At 51.0% G+C, this 19,791-nt stretch overlaps 1 protein-coding gene across 1 annotated transcript in view; it reads left to right on the top strand.

The window, feature by feature from the left end:
- Window positions 1–19,791, top strand: part of SLC43A2 (solute carrier family 43 member 2) — a 31,367-nt gene that overhangs the window by 1,137 nt on the left and 10,439 nt on the right. Inside the window, exons 2-9 of the mRNA XM_040082283.1 lie at window positions 252–452; window positions 7,276–7,465; window positions 8,449–8,504; window positions 9,197–9,273; window positions 15,270–15,362; window positions 15,992–16,125; window positions 16,538–16,740; window positions 17,408–17,551. Of these exons, the coding sequence (XP_039938217.1) occupies window positions 293–452; window positions 7,276–7,465; window positions 8,449–8,504; window positions 9,197–9,273; window positions 15,270–15,362; window positions 15,992–16,125; window positions 16,538–16,740; window positions 17,408–17,551 (1,057 nt within the window). The 5' untranslated portion in view covers window positions 252–292. The remainder of the gene's footprint in view (window positions 1–251; window positions 453–7,275; window positions 7,466–8,448; window positions 8,505–9,196; window positions 9,274–15,269; window positions 15,363–15,991; window positions 16,126–16,537; window positions 16,741–17,407; window positions 17,552–19,791) is intronic.

The following is a 19,791-nucleotide window of genomic DNA, read 5'->3' on the forward strand; positions in this document are numbered from 1 at the left end:
GAGCAGGGCCCCGTGTCGCTCGGAGTGAGCACCCGAGGGGCTCTTCCAAGGGCACCTCTGCCTCCTCCATCCCTCCAGGTCGCTTGGCAAGCTGGCACCTGCAGGAACCAGTTCTGCACCCGGGTTCAGCAGGCAGCTTTGCCTGGCTGCCAGTGGAGAGGTTCCTTAAACCAGGGGGGGGGTTTTTCCTGTGCTTTTTTTGAGCAGCGTGTGCTGTCTGTGTGGACTCACCGGGGTGTTGCTCCCTGCAGGTTGAGGCTGTGAAGGAGGAGGCCACCCCACCCAGGCAGCCATGGCCCCCACGCTGGCCACGGCGCACCGGCGGCGCTGGTGGATGGCGTTCACGGCCATCATCGAGAACCTGCTCTTCTCCGCCGTCCTGCTGGGCTGGGGGTCCCTGCTCATCATGCTGAAGGCAGAAGGGTTTTATTCCTACCTGTGCTACGGGTTGGGTAAGGAATGCTCCGGGCTCGTGTGTGGGGAAGGCGCTGCTGAGGTTTGCTGGTGTGCTTCTCTGCTTTAGGGTGGTGTGGAGCTGCTTGGAGGAGGGGTGAGCTCCACATCAGTCCCAGGAGAGGATTTGTGCTCCTTCCCGAAACCAGTGGCTTCCTCGTGATGGTGCAGTGTGCCTGTGGGTGCTGTTGCTTTGTAGGGTGATTGGAAAAAGGAGCTTTAATGATGGGGTAGAGCTTTTCTGGATGGCCTGTTCTACTTGGCCACGAGTTCTTCCTCTGCAGGGGAAGGCTGGATGGGTTCTGGATGGGTTCTGGAGGATGATGCTTTGTGGGGAGGGTGTCCTGAGTTTGAGGGGAGCTTTGTTCTTAGTGGTGAGAAAACAAGGAGGCAAGCAATATCAGGGCAGTCCAGTGCTGCTGTTGAGGAGAATCTGCAGAATTAAATACTACTGATCATTCCTCTCCTTCTTCCAGCGCCCAGGATGTGTTTAAACCTAGTTGTGTTTCTGTGAGGATTTGAGATTTACCTTCTGCCCCAGCCACAAGTGACTGTCCCTGTTGCAGACACAGCCTGGAAGGGGAGAGATAATTTTGTGGTGTGGGAATGGTAACCTGGGAAAACATCCTGGAGGTGGGCATCTATCCCCAGCCTGGGCATGGAGAGAATTGTGCATCCCACAGTGTGTTTGGGTGGTCAGTGGTGTTAAAAGGAGCCCCAGGGTGAAGGTGTGGGTCTGGAAAGCTGCTGTGGTGACTGAGGGTTTGCATGTGCTCAGCGAAGGGAGGGGCAGAGTGAAGAGAGGCAGTCTGGGCTCTGTCCAGGGATGTGTGATGGAGACTGAGATTGGATCAGCCCATTTGGGGCTGGTGGAGGAGTTGGAAATCAGTCCTTGGCCCCCCAGTTGAGTAATGGCTGAGAACAGTGGGGAAAACCGAGGTGTGGGGAATCAAAGTCCAGACAAAGATAGCTGTGATGATACTTTGGGTTTTGCTCATTCATCAGCTGCTCGTTATCTCCCCTGCTTTGTGTACCAGGGCCTGGGCTGGTGCCCTTGGCAAACATGCACGTGTTTGGGTCTTTTATCAGCTGCAGTTTGGCAGCTCCACCTCCATCCTGTGCTCTGCTCTCAGGGCAGTGCTCCCGTGTCGCCGTCCTCAGGGGCATTCCTGTGTCTGAGGGAGACTCCCAGTGCCTGGAAACCTTTCAGGACTTCTGTTCAAGGCTGCTGTGTTCTCTCCACATCATGGAGACTTTGTCACAGGCCTGTGTAGGACATCACATTAAACCCATCAGGTGGAGACTTTCTGCCACCCAGATAAAGCACACAGCAGCTGATAAGCAAATGCTGACTGTCTCTGTGAGCAGGCATTTTCCTGTCTGCTTCCTGAGATGTGCTCTGCTGACAAGAACTTCACTTGGGGCCCACCTCCTCGTGCTCTTTGCCTTGACAGCTTTTGGTTTCCGAGTCAGTGAGGTTCACCTCGGTTTCTCACTCCTGTTCACCAACCTGTGGCTTTTCTGGCTCTCCCCATGGGAGTGCCCATGCCCACAGACCACAGGGAAGGTGCAAATGCTTGGACTGCTGTGAAATTGCTGCCCTGGGGGCAACTGCTCCTTCCCAGGAGCCAGCCTGTGCCCTGGGGCAAGAAAGCTCAATCCCTGAAGAAATTTGTGTAGTCAAATGCTCTCCTTGTCCTCAAATATCTGGCCATCACTTCTCAACTGGCTTGTGGGGACAATCATCCATGCTGACTCACTTTCCTTTCTCTGTTTTTGTCCTCACTAAGAGTTTTGTGGGGAAGACTCTTGGCTCCAAGTGTGTGGAGACTCTCAGTGACCAGCCCCAAACTGAGGTTTCCCTTTGCTGGCATTAGGGTGACCCAATGGTTGCCTTTTTCAGTGTAACCTTTTGAATCCTGCAGCCAGCTTGGCTGGGAGGTTGGTGCAAACAAACCATGACTAGTAGCCTTTGGGCACTTGTTGTTCCTAATGCCGCTGTGGGCATGTAAGTATTGCAAAGGAAAAAAAAAAAAAAAAGAATTTTCCTAATGAGCCAAAGGTTCTTGGCAGGGCTTTCGGTTTGTCAGCAAAAGCTCTTGCACTTTGTGATGCTTTCCAATGAGAGGCAAAGCTAGACCTTGTCCCTTCTGCAGGCTCCTCTCTGAAGGTAACAGCAGCTGCCCAGAAAGTGCTGCAGTTCATGAAGGACTCCTTGTCTCCCTGTTGGATCCCTCTCTTTCCTTCCTTGCTCCTCGTGCTGGATTTTACTCAGCAATTGTACAAATGTGGGGTCTAGTGGACTCTTAGCTCAGTAACATGAGGGTGGGGATGGACACCTCTCCAAAAAAAAAAAAAAAAATCCAAAATAACAAAATATTTTCAGAGCAGTTGTGCAACGGGGCTGGAGTGGGGGGTTGTACCCGCCGGGCCACCTCCTCAGAGGTATGTTTGAAATTCGCTGACAAGGAGCCTGGTGGTAGCACTTTGTTCCCATTTTAATTTTACTACACTACTACTTGGCCTTTAACCAACTGAAGCAGCATCTTTTATTCGGTGCAAGTGCTGACTCCACAGTCTTTATCACCGTTCTGGGCCTTATCAGCTCTTTGGGAATTTGATCAGTCCAGAGCCTTGCCTTGCTGTGATGTTTCTAGGATTGGGAGGCTGAACGGTCCAAAACATGCTTTAAAAAAAAAAAAAAGTGAACTTGATAATCGGCTCACAAAGAGCAGAGATAAGGGGCACAGAGGGCTTTCCTCTAAGACAGGGCTGCAGAATACCAAAGGGATGATAAGCTAATTCACTTACAGCGAGGTAACGAGCCCTGACGTGGTCATAGGAGGAAGATGCTGCCTCACCGCTCTTTTCCCTTATTTGTCTGAGCTGTGGGTTGGGAACTTGCAGTCTGAAGGTCCCTCACAATCTGGGGAGATACGACAGCTACGGTTTGTGGCAGGGCTGCACACGTGAGGCTGTAAACAGGAAAAGAATAAAGGTGGTAAATACTCGATTTGTACAGGAAACACACTGTGCTGATCAGCAGCTGTCGTGGGAAGGTGCTGGCTGAGAACAGCTGCAAAATGAAAGCACAGCTGGGGAGAGGACAGTTGAACTGACTGTGCCTTGGTCATATGAAGCTTTCAGGCACCCAGAGACGGGGTCCTGGAAGGGCAGGGAAACCCGAATAAATTGCTTTTGCAGTGGTACAAAGCAAGAACATCTCCTCCCAGTTCCCAGAAGTATGACACCATCCTGAAAAGAGAAAACATGTTCTTATGTGGGCAGACTGCAGAATCAGTTGTTTGCACATGTCTTTCAGTGTGCTATTTTTTTAAACCAATACTTGCAGTTCTTTGCCCTTGATTTCTGTCTTTTTTTTTTCCCTCCTTTTTTTTTTTTTAAATTTTTTTTTCTTCCTTCCTCTTCTTTAAAAAGGAGAGGAGGAAAATGAGTGTGTGCAGGCTGTGACAGAGCTATTGTCAGGGTGGCTGGGGGTGTCTTGCCTGTTTGACTCAGTCTGATCCCTGAAATAAGATGAAAAGAGAACTGCTCTCTGCCATCTGAGATGGCAGTCGCTCCTGGAAAAGCCAGACTCGTTCCTCTGGTAATGTGGTGTGTGTGTGTGTTCGAGCCTGGGATTTGAAGAGGTCGGTAAAGAGCAGTTAATGATTGACCCTCGAATGGAACCTGCAGCACTTAATTTGGGAACAAGGATGGCTTTGAATGTTCCAGCCTGAACAAATCCCAGCGATGATCTTGACATAAATGATTACCCAGGCAGCCTTCTCCTCCACCTAAGCTGTCATTCTTTAAATAGTAACTCGAACTACTAATTGGGCAGTAGAAATCCTGCTGCTCGTGTGGGGAGCGCTGTAAAAATAGGCAGCAATGTTCTTGTAATTGCTGGTAAAGACTTGTAGCTTCTGCTGGCTCGTCAGTGAGGGAGCGCAGCCTCTGCGCCGCTGCCTTGCTCGGGTGTCACACCTCGTGTGCTGCACGCAGGTGGACTTGGCAAGAGGATTTGGGGAGGGCACCACCGTGGGCACAGCGCCAGCCCTTCCCCAGAGCAGTTTTCCAGATGGAGCCAGGCACGTAGGAGATCTTCCCGGGCGTGTGGCATGCGCCCGTCTGGAACGGGACGTGAGCTGTGACTGAGGGGAAGCTGCTGCTTGTTGTAACCAGGTGCATTAGGTAGGTGAGTAGTTAGGCAGGTTCTCTGCCCATTAAACCCCTCCTAGCTGCATGTCCTGTGCTGCCACTCGCTGTCCTGTGCCAACGAGCTGCTGGCACCCGAATCCGTGCTCGTGGGTGAGGCGGCTCTTGGCTGGACCTCGTGCCTGCCGCACGCACCTGCAGCCCCTCCAAAATGTTCTATTTGTGGAGGTGGCTCAAAGGATCAGGGGATGTCAGGGTGCCAAGGGCTGCTGGAATCATTTCCATTACGCCTCAGTGGATCTTCTCTTGTTGCTCAGGGGCTGCTTCTATTTTCACAAACAATTTGTATTTCCACACAGCTCTGTTGCCTGGCCCCTCCTCGGAGCTGGCACCCAGCAGCTGTAAACAAGGTGGTTGGTACAAGGCAGGGAGCAAAGTTTGGTGTCCCATTCCCAGCTTTCCAGTGTTCAGGGAGGGGCAGATTTCCTTGCTGGTTCTGAGCTGTGTCCTCGTCACGGGAGGGCCAGCAGGTGTGGGCTGCGCGAGCTCCTCGGGGACACGCAGCAGCTGAACACATCACAACAGGAATTAGTGTTCTCCAGCTTTAAAGGCTGAGTATTTCTCTTAGGAGGTCTCTTTGTGGGGAGGGTTTAACACGTGCAGCCAGAAGCTACAAGGTCACTGCTCTGTTCGTGTCCCTCCACCCTCCTTCCACTCATCAGCTGAGCCATCTCTGGAGAGTGCTGACACAGGGAAACTGCTACTACTTCATCAATGCCAACCCCCTCCTCTCCTTGTTTTCCCGAGTTTCACCTCTCACCCACATCTGTTTCCTATGAATTTATCTTTGTGGAGAGCCCAAAAGCCTTGATGCTGTGGGTGAAAACTGCAGAGAGCCTCCCAAAGTCTGTCCAGGACTGATTTCTAAGGATGTGACTCGGGTGCCTCAGGCTGCAGAGGAGATGCTGCTGGTGGCATGTGTGACATTTTGGGGATATTTGTTGCTTACTCTGGCTCTCCATGACTAACAGGACAAGAGGAGGGGCAGATTAAGTTATCAATCAGGACCACATGGCTGTGGAGAGGGACACAGGCGGTTTGAAACCATCTTAGCAAAGATGCTGGTGGGAGCAGTGTAAATGGGGAGAAGTGCCCCTGCCTTCCCTGGAGTGCTGGGAGGGGACAGAGGCAGCTCCAAGGCCTCAGATATCAGTGCCTGAATTCCTGCTGATACCTGATGGCAGGAAGAAGGTGGAGCGAGGTTTGTTTGCAGTGGACACAAAGCTGGGAGGGTGGTTTAGGGCAGCTGGCAGAGCCAGGGTAAAACCAGTAACTGTAGAGGGGCTGAGGTTTGGGTGGAAGGAGGGAGGGAGGTGCAAAGTGGGGCTGTGTTAGCTCCAGAGATAACACTGAGCAGCCATGGGGACCTCCCCCAGCAGCCACAGCAAGCAGTGAATGGGAAGCCACCTGCACATGAGGGATTCCTGCTAATTAACTAAACCAACCGGGGCTCGCTGGGAACCTCCAGCCTCACTTGGTGCCGGTGGTTATGTCGGAGGCTTCTCTCTCTGTTCCTCCTTTAGTATTGAACTTTGTCAGATCAATTATTAAATATGAGGGAGAGTGTTTTATATCACTTGCAGCAGCGAGAGAGCAAGTGCTTTGTCATAGCAGCAAAGGTTGCAGATGGGTGTTGGGAGAAGGAGAGCTGGAGCTCACGGGAGCTGTGAGTTAGTGGAAGTCTGAAGGCACACAACACACTCGAGGAGTTGTGAGCAGCCTTGGGATAGGCATGTAACAGGAGAGTTGACATGAGGCAGTAAAAGGGAACTTCTTTCCTTTCAATTTTTTTTTTTTTCCCCCTGATCTGGCCTGTTTCTCTCTCGGTTACACAACGTGGGCTCTGTTCGGCGTGGGAGTTTGCATGCAGAGTTCCTCATGTAAGGGCAAGACCAGAAAGCTGGGGATATAATTGATCTGTGTGACATAAACCCATTTTGAAAGAATAGAAATTGCTGATTGCATCTTTAACTCCTGCTCCGCATCAATCCTTGAAAAAAGAACAGAGAAGGCAGGTGAGCTGCCAGCCCCCCTGGGAGCAGGGTAGTTAAATCCAGGAAGGATTTTTGAGAGCCAGGGCAGTCAAAGCAGGGTGGCTACTGCAAAGCCATTCTTCATCCTGATGCCTGCAGTGAGGGTAGGAAGCTTTTCATTTGAGCAGGCTGTGCTCAGTGCCAGGCCTTGTCAGCCTGGTGTCTGGAACCAAAATAACTGATTTGGCTGTAGCTGTCGTTAGTTTTGTTAGGGAAAAGATCTCTGAGAACATGACAGCTGTAGATTAGGAGGACCTTATTTTTGTATCCCTTCAGGTTTGGCTGGGTTTAGTCTCCTGTAATTGCCAGGCCCTTGCTGTATATTGTTTTAATAAATGAATGAATCTCCATCCTTAGGTTTTTACCCTGCTGCTGCATGGGATACCTGTCTCCTGGGTGCTTTTTCCTGCTCAAAGCAGAGCTCATCAGGTTCCCCTCATTCCTTCTGCTGCTCTGCTTCTCCATTTCTCACTGATGAGAATAAAAACTGGGCTGTGGAGGGCGTTTGCCCAGCAGGGCTTTTCCCTTCCCTCCTTCCTCCTGACACACTGTCCTCTCCAACCCCGCGTAGAGACCACCACCAACAGCTCTGAGCTCGAGAACAGCACAGCTTCGGAGCCCAAATGGCCTTCCTGCAACGCCCAGGATGAAATGCTGAACTTGGCCTTCACCATCGGCTCCTTCCTGCTCAGCGCCATCACGCTGCCCTTGGGGATTGTCATGGACAAGTACGGCCCCCGCAAGCTGCGCCTGCTGGGCAGGTGGGTGTGCAGGGCTCCGGGGCTGGGCTGGGGGCTCCATTCCCACCCTGCCCGCCGGCTCTGGGCTCCCTGCAGCCTTGGGAAGGGGCTGAGGCACGGGGCTGGGATCTGCACAGGCGCTGGGAGCAGCTCTGGGCTGATTTCAGCCAGCACAGTGGATTGCTCCACAAGGGAAGGGCCTGGAACTCCATGTCCACACTTCAGCTCTCCAGTGCTGCTCTGTGATCCCCGGCCAGATGGAGCCTGGAGGAAGAGCGGAGTCACTTGTGAGTCAGGGAGGGTAGCTTTCTCCTTGGGCTGGGAGCTATGTCCTGAGAGGCACAAAACCAAGATGTTACATCATTGTTTGCAGGCTGGGGAGTTAACTCAGGGATAAACATGTCCTGTTGCCTTTCCCAGGGCCCTTCTCTTCCATGTGGTGTGTGTTGCTTTCTGCCTTGAACAGCGAGGTTGTCAACTGTTTCTGTCATGGATTAGTGACTACTGACTCATGGATTGGTGACTTTTGGGATCAGTGGACCCCAGCACTGTCACAATTTTAATGCAGTGAGCTCGATTAGAAACCAAGCTGGCCTGTGGGCAGAGTGGGAAAAACAGGGCAGGTCTCTGAGTCAGCCCCTGCCAGAGAGGAGCTGAGTGCTGGGGCTCGGGACAAAGGCTGCTGCTGCTTCCTTTGGTCACCCTGAGGTGAGAGCTGGAAAAACTCGGTGCTGGAAAACCAGAGGGACTCTGAGTCCAGACAGAGCTGCGTCAGTGGTGGGAGGAAAGGTTCCTGCCCCAGCCCTTGTGCAAGGCCTGCCTGTAATACTTATTTGCCACTAATACGTGGGTATTTCCCTGGATTTTTCTTTCCAGATTGCCAGCTTCCCTCTTCCCTCTTGCAGCAGTTGCCCTGCGAGGCGCTGAGGAGGTGGAAGCAGCTGTAATAATTCACTGTGGGTCGGGCTGTTGGTGAGAAACTCATGGCTCTGGTTCCCTTGCAGCGCCTGCTTTGCCGTGTCCTGCGTGCTGATCGCGTACGGTGCCAGTAACCCCGACTGTAAGTTGGCATCTTCCCGCTGAGCTGGGAGCGCCTCAGGGCTGTGGTTTGGGGTTTTTGGGGAAGCGGAGTTCAAACTGTCAGCCCCTCTCCAAGTGCTGTACTGGGGTCTTGCTGGGGACACAAGCCAAGCCATCTGCCAGCCCGAGGGAGCCAAGTGGCTCCGGGAAGGGCTGGTGTTTCACAACACCAAGTGGGGAGTGTAGCAAGGGCCAAACGTCTGAGATACCCAGGTCTCTCTTAGTTTTGTGTTTGGGCAGGGCCAGGTCCTGTAAAGGAGCAATTTCAACCGAGTTCATGGCTTTTTCAGGGTTGGAAATGGGTAATAGCACACTGGCTTTTTTTGCCAGAGGTAGATGGAGCTTGCTCCTCAAGAGCAGATAGTGAGACGACACTTTGGGTTGTTTGTTCAAGTAAATCTTCCCTTTGAGACCCATCAGACAAGCTGGATCGGTGAGTCTGATCATTAGAGAAAAGGAACCCTTCCATCCCATCCTGAGCTCTGTCTTGGAGGAGAGCCCTGTCCCTCCCAGCCTGTGTGGCTGGGGAGATGCACACACAGTGTGACGTGTCCTGAGGGTGTTGATCCACTGAGGTTTTCACATGTCAGGAACCAAAGAGCCCTCAGGGCTCTGTCTCCTTTCCCTCTGCGCCCCAGTGGGAGCTGAGGGCAGGTTTTTTTATCGTTGCAGCTCTGTCTGTGCTGATATTCATTGCCCTGGCTCTGAATGGCTTTGGTGGGATGTGCATGACCTTCACGTCGCTCACGGTAAGTGAAGAGTTACTACCTGGCTGTTCTGTCCTTCACTGCGGCTGTGAGCTGGGCTGGCAGGCAAGAACAAAGTGGATCTTCTGCCTGTGGCTTGAATAGCACGTGTTTGTGTTTGGTACAAAGGGTCAGTCACCCTTGGGAGCGAGTCCTTGATTGTTATTCTAAAGCTTGTTTTCCCCAATCCGTTTTTTTGTTGGTTTTTTTTTTTTTCACCTGCCCTTTGTATCTCAGGTGAAGGTGGGGGGGGGGGGAAAAGGAAGTGTTTTTGTCTAGGACTCATAATATGCCTGTACATGCAGTGCTCAGCTACTTGGCACAGGCTGGACGTGTGTTTGCACTGGATTTAGCATTGACATAGTGCAGGAGGAGTCAGCAGGGCACAAACCCTTGCAGCTGGGTATGACCGGCTTTCTGCAAGCACAGTTTGCATCTTGCCCCGGGAACGTGGTTCTGCTTGATCACAAAAGGTTTTGCTTCTCAGGAGGGTGAGAGTTCCTCGCAGGCTCCCTTAGAAATGCTGAGCTGTTGGGTGTGCACAGCCCGCTTGGATACGTTCAGGATTGTGTGGAAAGCTTTGGTCAACAGCTGTCAGCTGGATCCCTGTGTTTTTGGGGTTCTTTCTGCCTGGAGGCAGAAGCAGTATCATTCTCCAAATAACTGCTTTATTTTCTGCCTCATTACCCTGATTGTTGTCAGTGTGGCTCAAACAGGGCTGGGTGGAAGGTCGCCCAGAAAACAAGCCTGGGAAGCACTGATTTTTTATTTTTTTTTTTTTTTCCTGAGCTGTAGTTGAAAACTTTCAGATTTGAACTGCACTGAACTTGCTGTTGAAGTAAAACTTCCTGTTAAAGTTACCTCTAATTTAACAGGGCTTAGACACTGGCTGAAGCCCTGAGACCTAAATTTGGCAGAGGCTGGCTTTAGAGAGCGCTCTGTGCACCGTGCTTTTGCTGCTGCTGTTGCTTTAATATACTCAAAGCTTTCAGAACTCTGTGCAGATGTTGCTCTCTCCTTCGTATGTGGTGTTCTTCACTGGAAGCCTTGGCTGGGACCCCTGGGAGCTGTGGGGCAAATGTCATCCTGCTTCAAGGAAGAGAGGAGCATGTCAGTAGTGCTGTGGGAGAGGAGAGGATTCCCATCCTGCTGCTGCCAGCATTGATTATTGTCTCTCAGGGTGTTTATTAAGGGGTCACAGATTATTTTAGAACAACTGGTGATGATAGGAGTGAGGGTAGGATAGGGCAGGAATAGATTGGGTGTGCTGTGCTGTGGCTTTCAGCAGCAGAAGTAAGCAAAGCCACTTATTAGTGCCCTCATTAGTGAGCCAGTTCTGCAGTGCCAAGAAGGTCAGGTCTTCCAAGAGGAGATCCAAGCCGTGAGGAGGTCTGAAGGAGGCAGCCATGGTGTGAGGTCCCACAGATGCCTGGGGTGGAGCCCATCCCCTCAGTGTGCTCTGCAAAGAGCTGGGGTGGCTTCAGGCCTGACTTCCCCGCTCCACGGGCAGGTGTAGCTGCTTGTGCAGCTGCACGGAGGCCTTTCGGTACCTGGGGCGTGTGAATGTGATTAAAAATAACCTAAAGTGGGAGGGAAGCGCTTCTTCTTCACCTGCACCACAGCGTAGCCGTGCTGCTGCCTGTTGGATGGAACCAGCTGTATTTTGGTTGTTGGCGGCTTACAGCTTTATCCATTCTGCCTCTGAGCTGCACTTGGTGTGTCAAGAACCATCTTCTGCTGTCCAGGGCGATGCTTTGTGGATTCCTTCCAGCTGTGGCCCCTGGAGACCGGCGAGGGAGGGAAATAGGGACAAGCCCGTGGGTGACCTGGCCTGAATATTCTGTGCCCCACTTTGTGCTCAGCAGGGGATGGGCTGAAGGCTGAAAGGGGGCACTCAAAAGACCTTTGTAAGGATGTTCAATACCGAGGAGATGAGCCCTGCTCGTCCCGGTGCCAGGGGAGCTCGGTCTGGCTGCCACAGGCACGCACAAGTCACAGCAAGGTGACTCCCTGCTCCTGCCAGCTGCCCGTGACCTGAGGTGCTCCAGGAAATGTCAGACTCACTGGTGCAATGGTCCTCAGCCACCCCAGGCGGGTTTTGGTTGCAGTTTCGTGGCAGGGCGTCCCTGAAGCCCGGCTTGTGGGGCTTCAGGTGACCAAATCTCCGTGATGTGATCCGGTGGCAGGGATTATTAGAGCCTGGGACAGTGCTCCACAAAGCTTTGCCTCGAGTTTAAAGCCTTTTTCAGCAACAAGTCCCCAGGGTATCATGAAAGCACATGGCAGGCTGTGGAGCCAAAACAGGCTGCTGTTCCTGGGTGCCTGGGCTGTGGCTTGGGGAGGAGGGGGCAGCCAGGGAACGGCTCTGGGAACAAGGTCAGGCCGTGCCTGTTGTTAAAATGCAGAGGGGAGATTTCTGCCTCGTGACTCGGTCTTGGCCAATATAAGTGAAGATTGGAAATGGAAACAGATCTGTGCTGGTGGCTCTGACAGCAACACAGGAATCTGGCGCTGGTTCTGCTCCGCAGCTATTTCATGCAAAGAAATAAACATGTGTGATAAATTACCACAAAGAGCCTTTTATAGATTGTTCTCTGTCCTGTTTTCCTTTCAAAGAATTACAGCTGCTTTGCTCCGATTTTCTGCTGCAAACAGCCCCCTTTAGTCAGAAAGGGGGGTACGTCTCTGTGTAGGGAATCTTCTTTGCTTGGAAATATTAGGAAAATTTTGGGCTCTGTGAGCTTTTGTCAGTTGGAGAATGGGAACAGGAGTTTCCATATGCTGTCGGCAAAGGGGGCAGTTTGAGGCTTTCCTGCAGAACGTATTTTTAGTGTCTGTGTAGCTTCCAAATACACCCCCAATAGGGAAAACAAAGTTTGATTGAACAGAAATATCATTTTTCAGTAGTCTAGTTCTCAATGCCTTGATTTTCTTTTTTCTACTGTTCTTTCTAACAGTCTTTGCAAGAGGAGGGAAGCGGGGTTTGGTAGCAATGTTGTGCTGTCTTCTGTATATGGAATGTCTCCAGGGGAAAGCTGGAAAACAGTATAAATTATTATAAACTCACTGCAGGGCAGATGAGGGGAAAAAAAAAATAACTGCAAGAGGAAATGATTTATCAGTTTAGGATTACAGACCTGTAATAAAGGACTCCGGTAAAAAACAGTTACATGTGGCAACATTCACTGAGTGTCTATGTGACAGGGCATAAAGCTGACAGTAAAATGAGTATTAGTGACCTTTAAACAAGAGGCTTAAGAGTTTCTGTCGTCATAGGTCTTGCAGAATTGGAGCTGTCATACCAGAATGGGCAGAAATTAGTGGAGGAGTCACTTCTGGCTTGCGGGGATGAGATCAGAATGAGGATTAGATCCTTTTTGGTGGCAGAAAAACAGGGCTTACTTGCTCCGTGGCTTGTGTTTTTTGTTGGATTTTTTTTTTCTTTTCCTCCTCTCTGTGGTTCATTTTTTCCAATGCTTGCTACTATAAAGACAGCATGAAAAATGACTTGGTAAATATTGCATGTTATTTTTGTAGCTGGTCTTTAGATGAGACCTGCACAGGCACTGCCAGTGCTGGCACAGTCTGAGAGGTTTTCTGGTCTTGAAGGGACTTTTCCCCTTTCTTCTCTTCTCTGCCCCTCTCTTCCTTCCAAGTGCTCAGTGTTTGCAGTTTCTGCTTTGATTAGGCTGGACAAAACATTAAATCTGTCCAATTTTTTTTTTAATCTAGCTGCTTGCTTGGTGCCAAATTGGATTTGAGGAAATCTTTAGCCTTTCTAGGACTCCTTTGCCACTCAAGGCAGAAGCAGCCTTGGGTTCTCCCGGTCGTGGCTGCCTGTTGTGTGTCTCCAGTAGCCCTCAGAGCAGGAGGATCCACCTGGAACTTCCCTTGCCTGCTGTATGAAAAAGGCTTTTTGTGGACTCTGGCTCTCTGGGGAAAACCAGCCCGAGCCAAGAAACAGCTGTGTTTGTGCAGCTCTTGCCCTGCCCTGAGCTCCCCAGCAGGAGCAGCAGTTTTGTTGTAATTTCTGGACATCATTTCAGGTTCGGGGTGTTTGGGGAAGAAGCGAAAATGCCCATCCCGGTGCCGGCGACCGGCCTGTTTTGCAACCCTCAGATATTCCAGTTCGGCAGACGCCGCTTTCTGGGAGCGCGTAAATTCAGGCCAAGCGCTTCCAAGAGGAGATTTTTCAGCGCCTGGTAACAGACCTTTGGATCCTTCGGCCGTTTCCTGTCTGCAGCTCCCGGGAGCAGCCTGCTGGCAGCTCTCCCGCATGCGGGGCTCGGCGATGGGTGTGGGGATGCTCCGCAGAGCGGCGCAGCCTCCTCCTCCTCCTCGGGGGCTCACGGGCAGCATCAGGCTCAGCACATCCTTGCTGCTGCTCCCCAGCCCCGGGGTTATCTGAGGACCTGGAGGCTGCAGTGTGCATAGGAAGCTCTGCAGCGAGGCACGGGGATGGTGGAACAGCCAGATGGGTCCCGGAGTGCTCCTGCACAGGAATACTCGCCTCGTAAACGCGCCGTGACACGAGCCGGATTTGCTTGCCTTACACGCTGCTCCTGGGGAAGATGGATTTGTTTTCCAGCCGTGCGAGGGGAGCGCGGTGGCAGCGTCTGCTGCTCGGAATGGTTCTGTTCAGCGGCCTCTTTGCGCGGAGGAAGGGCTGCTCGTGCTTGCAGCCCTAGGAGGCATCTGCAGTGTCCTGCTTTGAGGCCCTCCGAGGCTGACGTGGCAGTGATGCTCAAGCGAAGTTGGGGAGTGAGTGACCCAAAAAAGATGAAGAAGAAAGGAGGTGGGAGGGGAAATCAGCCGGCCTGCGGCAGAATCTCTGCCCATTGAGCAGCTTCAGGAGGTGTCAGCCCAGCTCTCCACAGCCTGACAACTTCAGTGCTTCTCCCTGTAATATCCACTTGCCAGGCCAGCATTAGTGAGTGATGGAAACTTGTTCACTTCTGGTTGTTTAGGAAAACAGGGAGTTCTTCCTTTCCCAGGGGAGTAGGAAGGTCTCCCAGCTGTTTCTGCCTTTGGCTCCTGAGTGGAAGCAGGGGCTGCTGAGCCATCCTGGAGTGATTTTGCTGTTCAGGCGGCAGAGGTGATTTCTGTGAGGTGCTGCTGGCTGTCCTTACTGAGAGCTGTCCTTTCCCAACAGATCCTTGCAGAGCCAGCCTGGTTGGCTCTCAGCAGTGCCAGCACACCTGATGGGAGCCCAGGCAGTGAAGTGGGGTGCGTGGCAGGAGTAGCAATGTCAGGTGTTGCAGAGCTCAGTAGCTGTGCTGAGCAATAAATCCTTGGGTATCTGGTGTTTGTGATGCCTTCCCTGCACCTACCTCTGGGATGGTGTGCTGAGGCATCTGAGCCATCCCAGTGATGCAGAAATGATCAGCAGAGAGAGTCTGCTGCCACAGAAGGAGCCATGGAGATGGCTAGAAATGGAAATGCAAACAGCAGCGCCGTTTGTGTTTGTCTCTGTTCCTCCTTGTTATAACAGGAACTTTCTGGTCTGCTGCAAAGGATTTGGGTGCTGACCCAAGGTGCATGAACAAAGCTGGCAGTTCAAGGTGTTGCAGGGTGTGTTAAAGACTGCAGCCTGTGTCTAATAACCCTTGACAAAAAGGTGATAGATAATTTGGGCACGTGTTTGTGGGAGAGGAAAAGTGCTGGCTCCAAGTTTGGGGTAAGGAACTCCTAAAGAAAGCACAAGAGCTGGAGCAAATGCTCCTGTGCTAAAGTTGAATGATGCAAAATATGCTGTCAGTCTGGAAAGAAGCAGCGTCAGTAAGCACATAAATCTTGGATTGTGGATGTTCCCTGTCTCTGGAGACACCAGTGCAACCTGCAGCGTAATATCTTAAAGAGCTAAGTCATGCCTAAATAAAACTGGCTGCTTCATATTCTGGTATCCAGGAGAATTAATCCTAAATGCCAATATCTTCTCGAGAAAGCCTCGTTTCCTTGGCAGCAGCCTGTTTACACTGATTTTTCCTCTGTCTCCCCAGCTGCCCAACATGTTTGGTGACCTTCGCTCCACGTTCATTGCTCTGATGATTGGCTCCTATGCTTCCTCTGCTGTGACTTTCCCAGGAATCAAGGTGAGGCTGTGGGATCAAGGCCTGTGACTGCTGGTATTGTTCTGGTGTCTTGCCCCATTTAGCAATAATGTGGCAAGAAAGAGGGGCTGTTTGCTAAAGCGCTTTTTTAGGGATGTGCATGTGCAAGATTCGGTTCCTGTCTGTATCAGAGACTTGCCAAGTGACCACCTCAAGAATGCAGCAGATAGAAAATTTTAGAAGTGCTAAGTAGAAGTGAAAAACTAAAGATTTTTTTTGTTTGTTTTAGGAAAGGTTGCTTTGTTAATCTCTAATTTGTGTGTATGTATATTTTTTTAATACACATAAGTATATTTTATCCGTGTGATTGTCACCAGTGGTTGGCTTTGAACATTATTTATGGCTGGCAAATGGCACTGAAGGGACAAGAGATGGATCACCTGGTTCTGAACCAGGGATGTTTCCTTGCAGTCTCAGGTGTGCAGGGGAAGTTCCTGCCAGTTTTCCAACAAGGTCCCTTCTCGCTAAATTGGTTTTTGCTGCCACTTGAGTTTAACCCATTTTAAGTGGATCATGATGTTCTTTCCCCGTTCCTCTCAGACCTCATTGTGAGAATATTGAAGCATCTTTCTGTTCCTGTATCCAAAACCATATTCCCTTGTGATTCCCAGGTTATATACGACTTTGGGGTCTCCTTCATCCTTATTCTGCTTGTCTGGGCAAGCTGTGCAGGACTCGTTTTCCTCAACTGCTTCTTCAACTGGCCCCTGGAGCCTTTCCCAGGACCAGAGGACATGGACTACTCGTAAGTCTCCAGGGCTAATCCCATTCCTAATCCTCTAGGAAGAGCTGGCACAAAGAATTTAGAGGAGTAGACAGGGTGCCTCTTGCATGTTGTTTATTGCTGTCACCTCTTAGGCTGAGGATTTCTGCTGTCCGCTAGCATGTGAATACCTGTGGAGAGTGGAACTTCCCAAACTACGGGAATTAGGAGGGAAAAATGATCTGTTCCTGGTCAGAAGTATTTTTTTATATTGATTTGTGCCAAATTGGCCCAGGGAAAGTATCTCAGTGTGCTCTGGATTGAAACCATTTGTGGGCCTGTAATGGAAACCAGTGCCTTAAATCCACAAACAGCCTTTCTGACTGCTGCAACGTTTGCTGCCTCTGACTCCTCGCCCTGTGTTGCAGCTCTCACGCTCTTTGCAACCCAACAGGGTGAAAATAAAGTTCAGCTGGCTGGGATTTGACCACAAAATCACTGGGAAGCAGTTCTACAAGCAAGTGACGACCGTGGGGCGCCGCCTCAGCGTGGGGAGCTCCATGAAGGGCCCCAAGGAGCCGGCAGCTTTGCAGGAGAACAACAAGCTCTGTCTGTCTACGGTGGACCTGGAAGTGAAGTGCCAGCCCGACAGTGCAGGTGTGGTTCTGTGGGTGCCCCAGGGTGCTGGCACGGGCCCGTTGGCCTCCCTGCACTGCTCCAGACCTGTTTGGAAGGGAGCAATACGTGATCCAGGTGCTGCCAGGGCCCTGTGCCAGCCACCAGGATGGGAACTTGAGTTATATAAGGAATCCTGTCCTTGTGTCCTTCCCTGAACACTGTGTGGCCGGTGCTGGGGACAGCACATGGCAGCTGGTGTGGCTGCAGGGGGACGGGGCAGGTGCTCACTGCTGCCTCTTAGGTGGATTGTTGCCATCATGACCAAGCCTTCTCTACTCAGGGGCATCACAGAATGGTTTGGCTTGGAAGAGACCTTTAAATATCATTTCATTCCACCCCTCCTACCAGAACACTTTGCTCAAAGCTTGGTCCAGCCTGGCCTTGTTGGTGGAAGCAAATGGCTTGAGGCTTCTTTTTGTCCTAATCCACAGAATCAGGGGAGCCTCCTTGCCTGCTTTCTTGCCCCTAGCCAAACTCCAGGCACCTGCAGCTGTTGATTATGGGAGTTTGTAAGGCTCCAGGTGAACTCCTTGCAGCTGCCACTGGCACCTCTAGCCAGGAGAGGACCTTCTAGGCCGGAGGCAAAATGGTAAATGTTTGCCAGGGTGTGCTGCCTTCTTCAGAGACTCTGTTATTCCTTCTGCAGCTACTCCCTCCTTCATGAAGAGTGTCTTCAGTCCCATCCTGTTGCTCAGCCTTATCACCATGTGTGTCACTCAGCTGAGGCTCATCTTCTACATGGGAGCCATGAACACCATCCTTGAGTTTCTGTCTGGAGACGAGAAACAAGGTAGGGGAACCTCTGAAGGCCTTTACCTGCTTCCCTGGGGCTGGGAGCTGACCCCGGCTCGGTCAGTGAAGGCAGAGCAGCTGATTACTCAGCAGATACTCTGTGCAGGGCACTCCATGGTGTCCAAGTGCACTGACAGCTGCTGGGAGGGTCCAGGGAAGGGCTGGAAGCAGCCCAGCACAGAGGGGCAGCGAGGTAGACTCTTGAATGTCAAGCTAATTTTAGCCCCGTGTCTGTCCAATTCTGCCCCATGTCATTTCCCCACATAGGCTGTTGCAAGTAACCACTGGGGGTGGACTGTGATAGTTTTTATTTTAACTGGGAAACCTATTTCATCAGGTATTTGCTTAACTTATCCCAAGCGAGCGGAGAATGCGGAGCAGCTGACTCTCATGAGTAATGGTTGGACTCGGTGCCTCAGCCCAGCACCCGGGGGTGGGAGAAGGGAAGTCAGAGCTGGCTTTTTGTGCAGCTTGGTGGGTGCTGGAGAGGCTCAGGGGTGCTCCCTGTGCTGGATTTCCCTGCATTTATGGTTCTGGTGAAGTTCATGGAGCAAACAGGAAAGAGTACATTAGTTTACTGTCAAAAATACCCAGGATTGCAAAACAGGACTTAGCCTTTTTGTTTTGGTTTTTTTTTTTTTTTTTGTCCTTTGTAGTAAGATCCAGTTTGAACTTGTTAAATCTGGATTGCATGAAGCTGATAAATCAAGAGGCACTCCTCTGAAAACAGGAGTGAGCTCTGGGGGAGGGAAGGAAACTCAGGAAACTCCAAGTGCCCTGGCATTCCCTGAATTGCTTTGTTTCTTGAGCCTCTGAGAGCCTGCAGCATTTAGCTCTTTATCTCCTGGCTCAGGAGCCAGCTTAGACATTAAACAGCAAAAAAGGACAAACTTCACACTGCCTACTTTTCCCAACTCTGCTTTCTGCTTACTTTATAACTCTGACACTGCTTTTTTGAAAATTATTATTTATTTTTACCCTGGCTAACTGTACTAATTTAATTTTCATTTCTTTCCTTCTCCTCCCCTCCTTGGAATTTCAGAATTAATATTAACTATACAAGCTGCCAATTCTGCTTAGATCAAGCTCCTTGCTAAAACAGGGACTGTGCCCCTTGAGCACACTGCGATTTTTTTTTTTTTCTGTGCCACCTTTAAGATTTCTTCCTATTTTTTCCCCTTCCTCCCTCCCCCTGAACGTAGCCTGGGCTCATTGCAGTGCGGTCGCTGTCTTGGTGTTTCCATGGCATCAGCAAAACAGTGTTATTGTCTGGTCTCAGCAGTGTCAGGCTCTGCTGCAAGAGCAGTTCCAAGGCACGTGCAGCTCTCTAGAAATGGAATCTGTGTGTGCATCAGGAGGGGATGGGATGCTGCTCCCCAGCATTCCTCGTTCTTCCTGCATTTGTTCTCTCGGGTGGGATTTGCTCAGAGAGCTTCCTCCACCTGCAGCTGCCCTTGGGAGCACTGAGCGAGGGAAGAGGAGAGCTGAGTCAAGCCCTGCAAGTGGTGTTGTCAAGGAAAAGTCAAATATTCCCGGGAGCAGAGCAGGAGAGAAGGATGTGGGGAGAATCACGCAGACAAGTAGTGAAGTCTTTAATTGCAGCGAGGCACAATGTCCTTGAAAGTTCTTCCTGTGCAGGATATGGTGACTTAGACCTGTCAGAAAACCAAAAGGTGGAGAGAGCAGTCAGCCTGTGGCCTCTTTTCTGCTGCAACCCCCCCAAAAAATGAGGAAGAAGCTTAAGGTTTCATTCTGTAAATGACTGCATGATTGTGTTGTAGGAAGGCTGGAGAAAGTAGACCTGGAACCTGCAATTTGTCTGTATCTTTCATAAATTGTCACCTTGCTCTCAGATGTGGTGATACTGAGAGACCTTGGGGGAGAATCAGGGCTGGAAAACTCAGCTGTCTGAGGTTTGTGCTCAGGGTAATTTTGAGGGAAAAGCGTCTAGAACAGGGAGTGTAGAGGCTTGTGCCCACGTGTGCTTCCTTTGCTAGGGATTCTTGCTTTTTCTCCCCGGGAAAGAATGTTTTTTAAGATGACAGATAAGCTGAGAGGGCCCTGTTTTGTAGCAGCTACTGTTTTTCCTCCCCTTCTCTTGCTGACCCCATAAATTTCACTCCCTAATTCAAGCCGGCCTCTGCCCTTGCTGTTTAGAGTTTAAGAGTAAGTGTTCAGGGTAGCATAAAGAAGCAAAACATGACAGCGTGGCTTGCTTCTTACCCTCTATTAAAAAAT

Source organism: Hirundo rustica, chromosome 19 (assembly GCF_015227805.2).
Source record: "Hirundo rustica isolate bHirRus1 chromosome 19, bHirRus1.pri.v3, whole genome shotgun sequence".
Taxonomy (NCBI): Eukaryota; Metazoa; Chordata; class Aves; order Passeriformes; family Hirundinidae; genus Hirundo; species Hirundo rustica.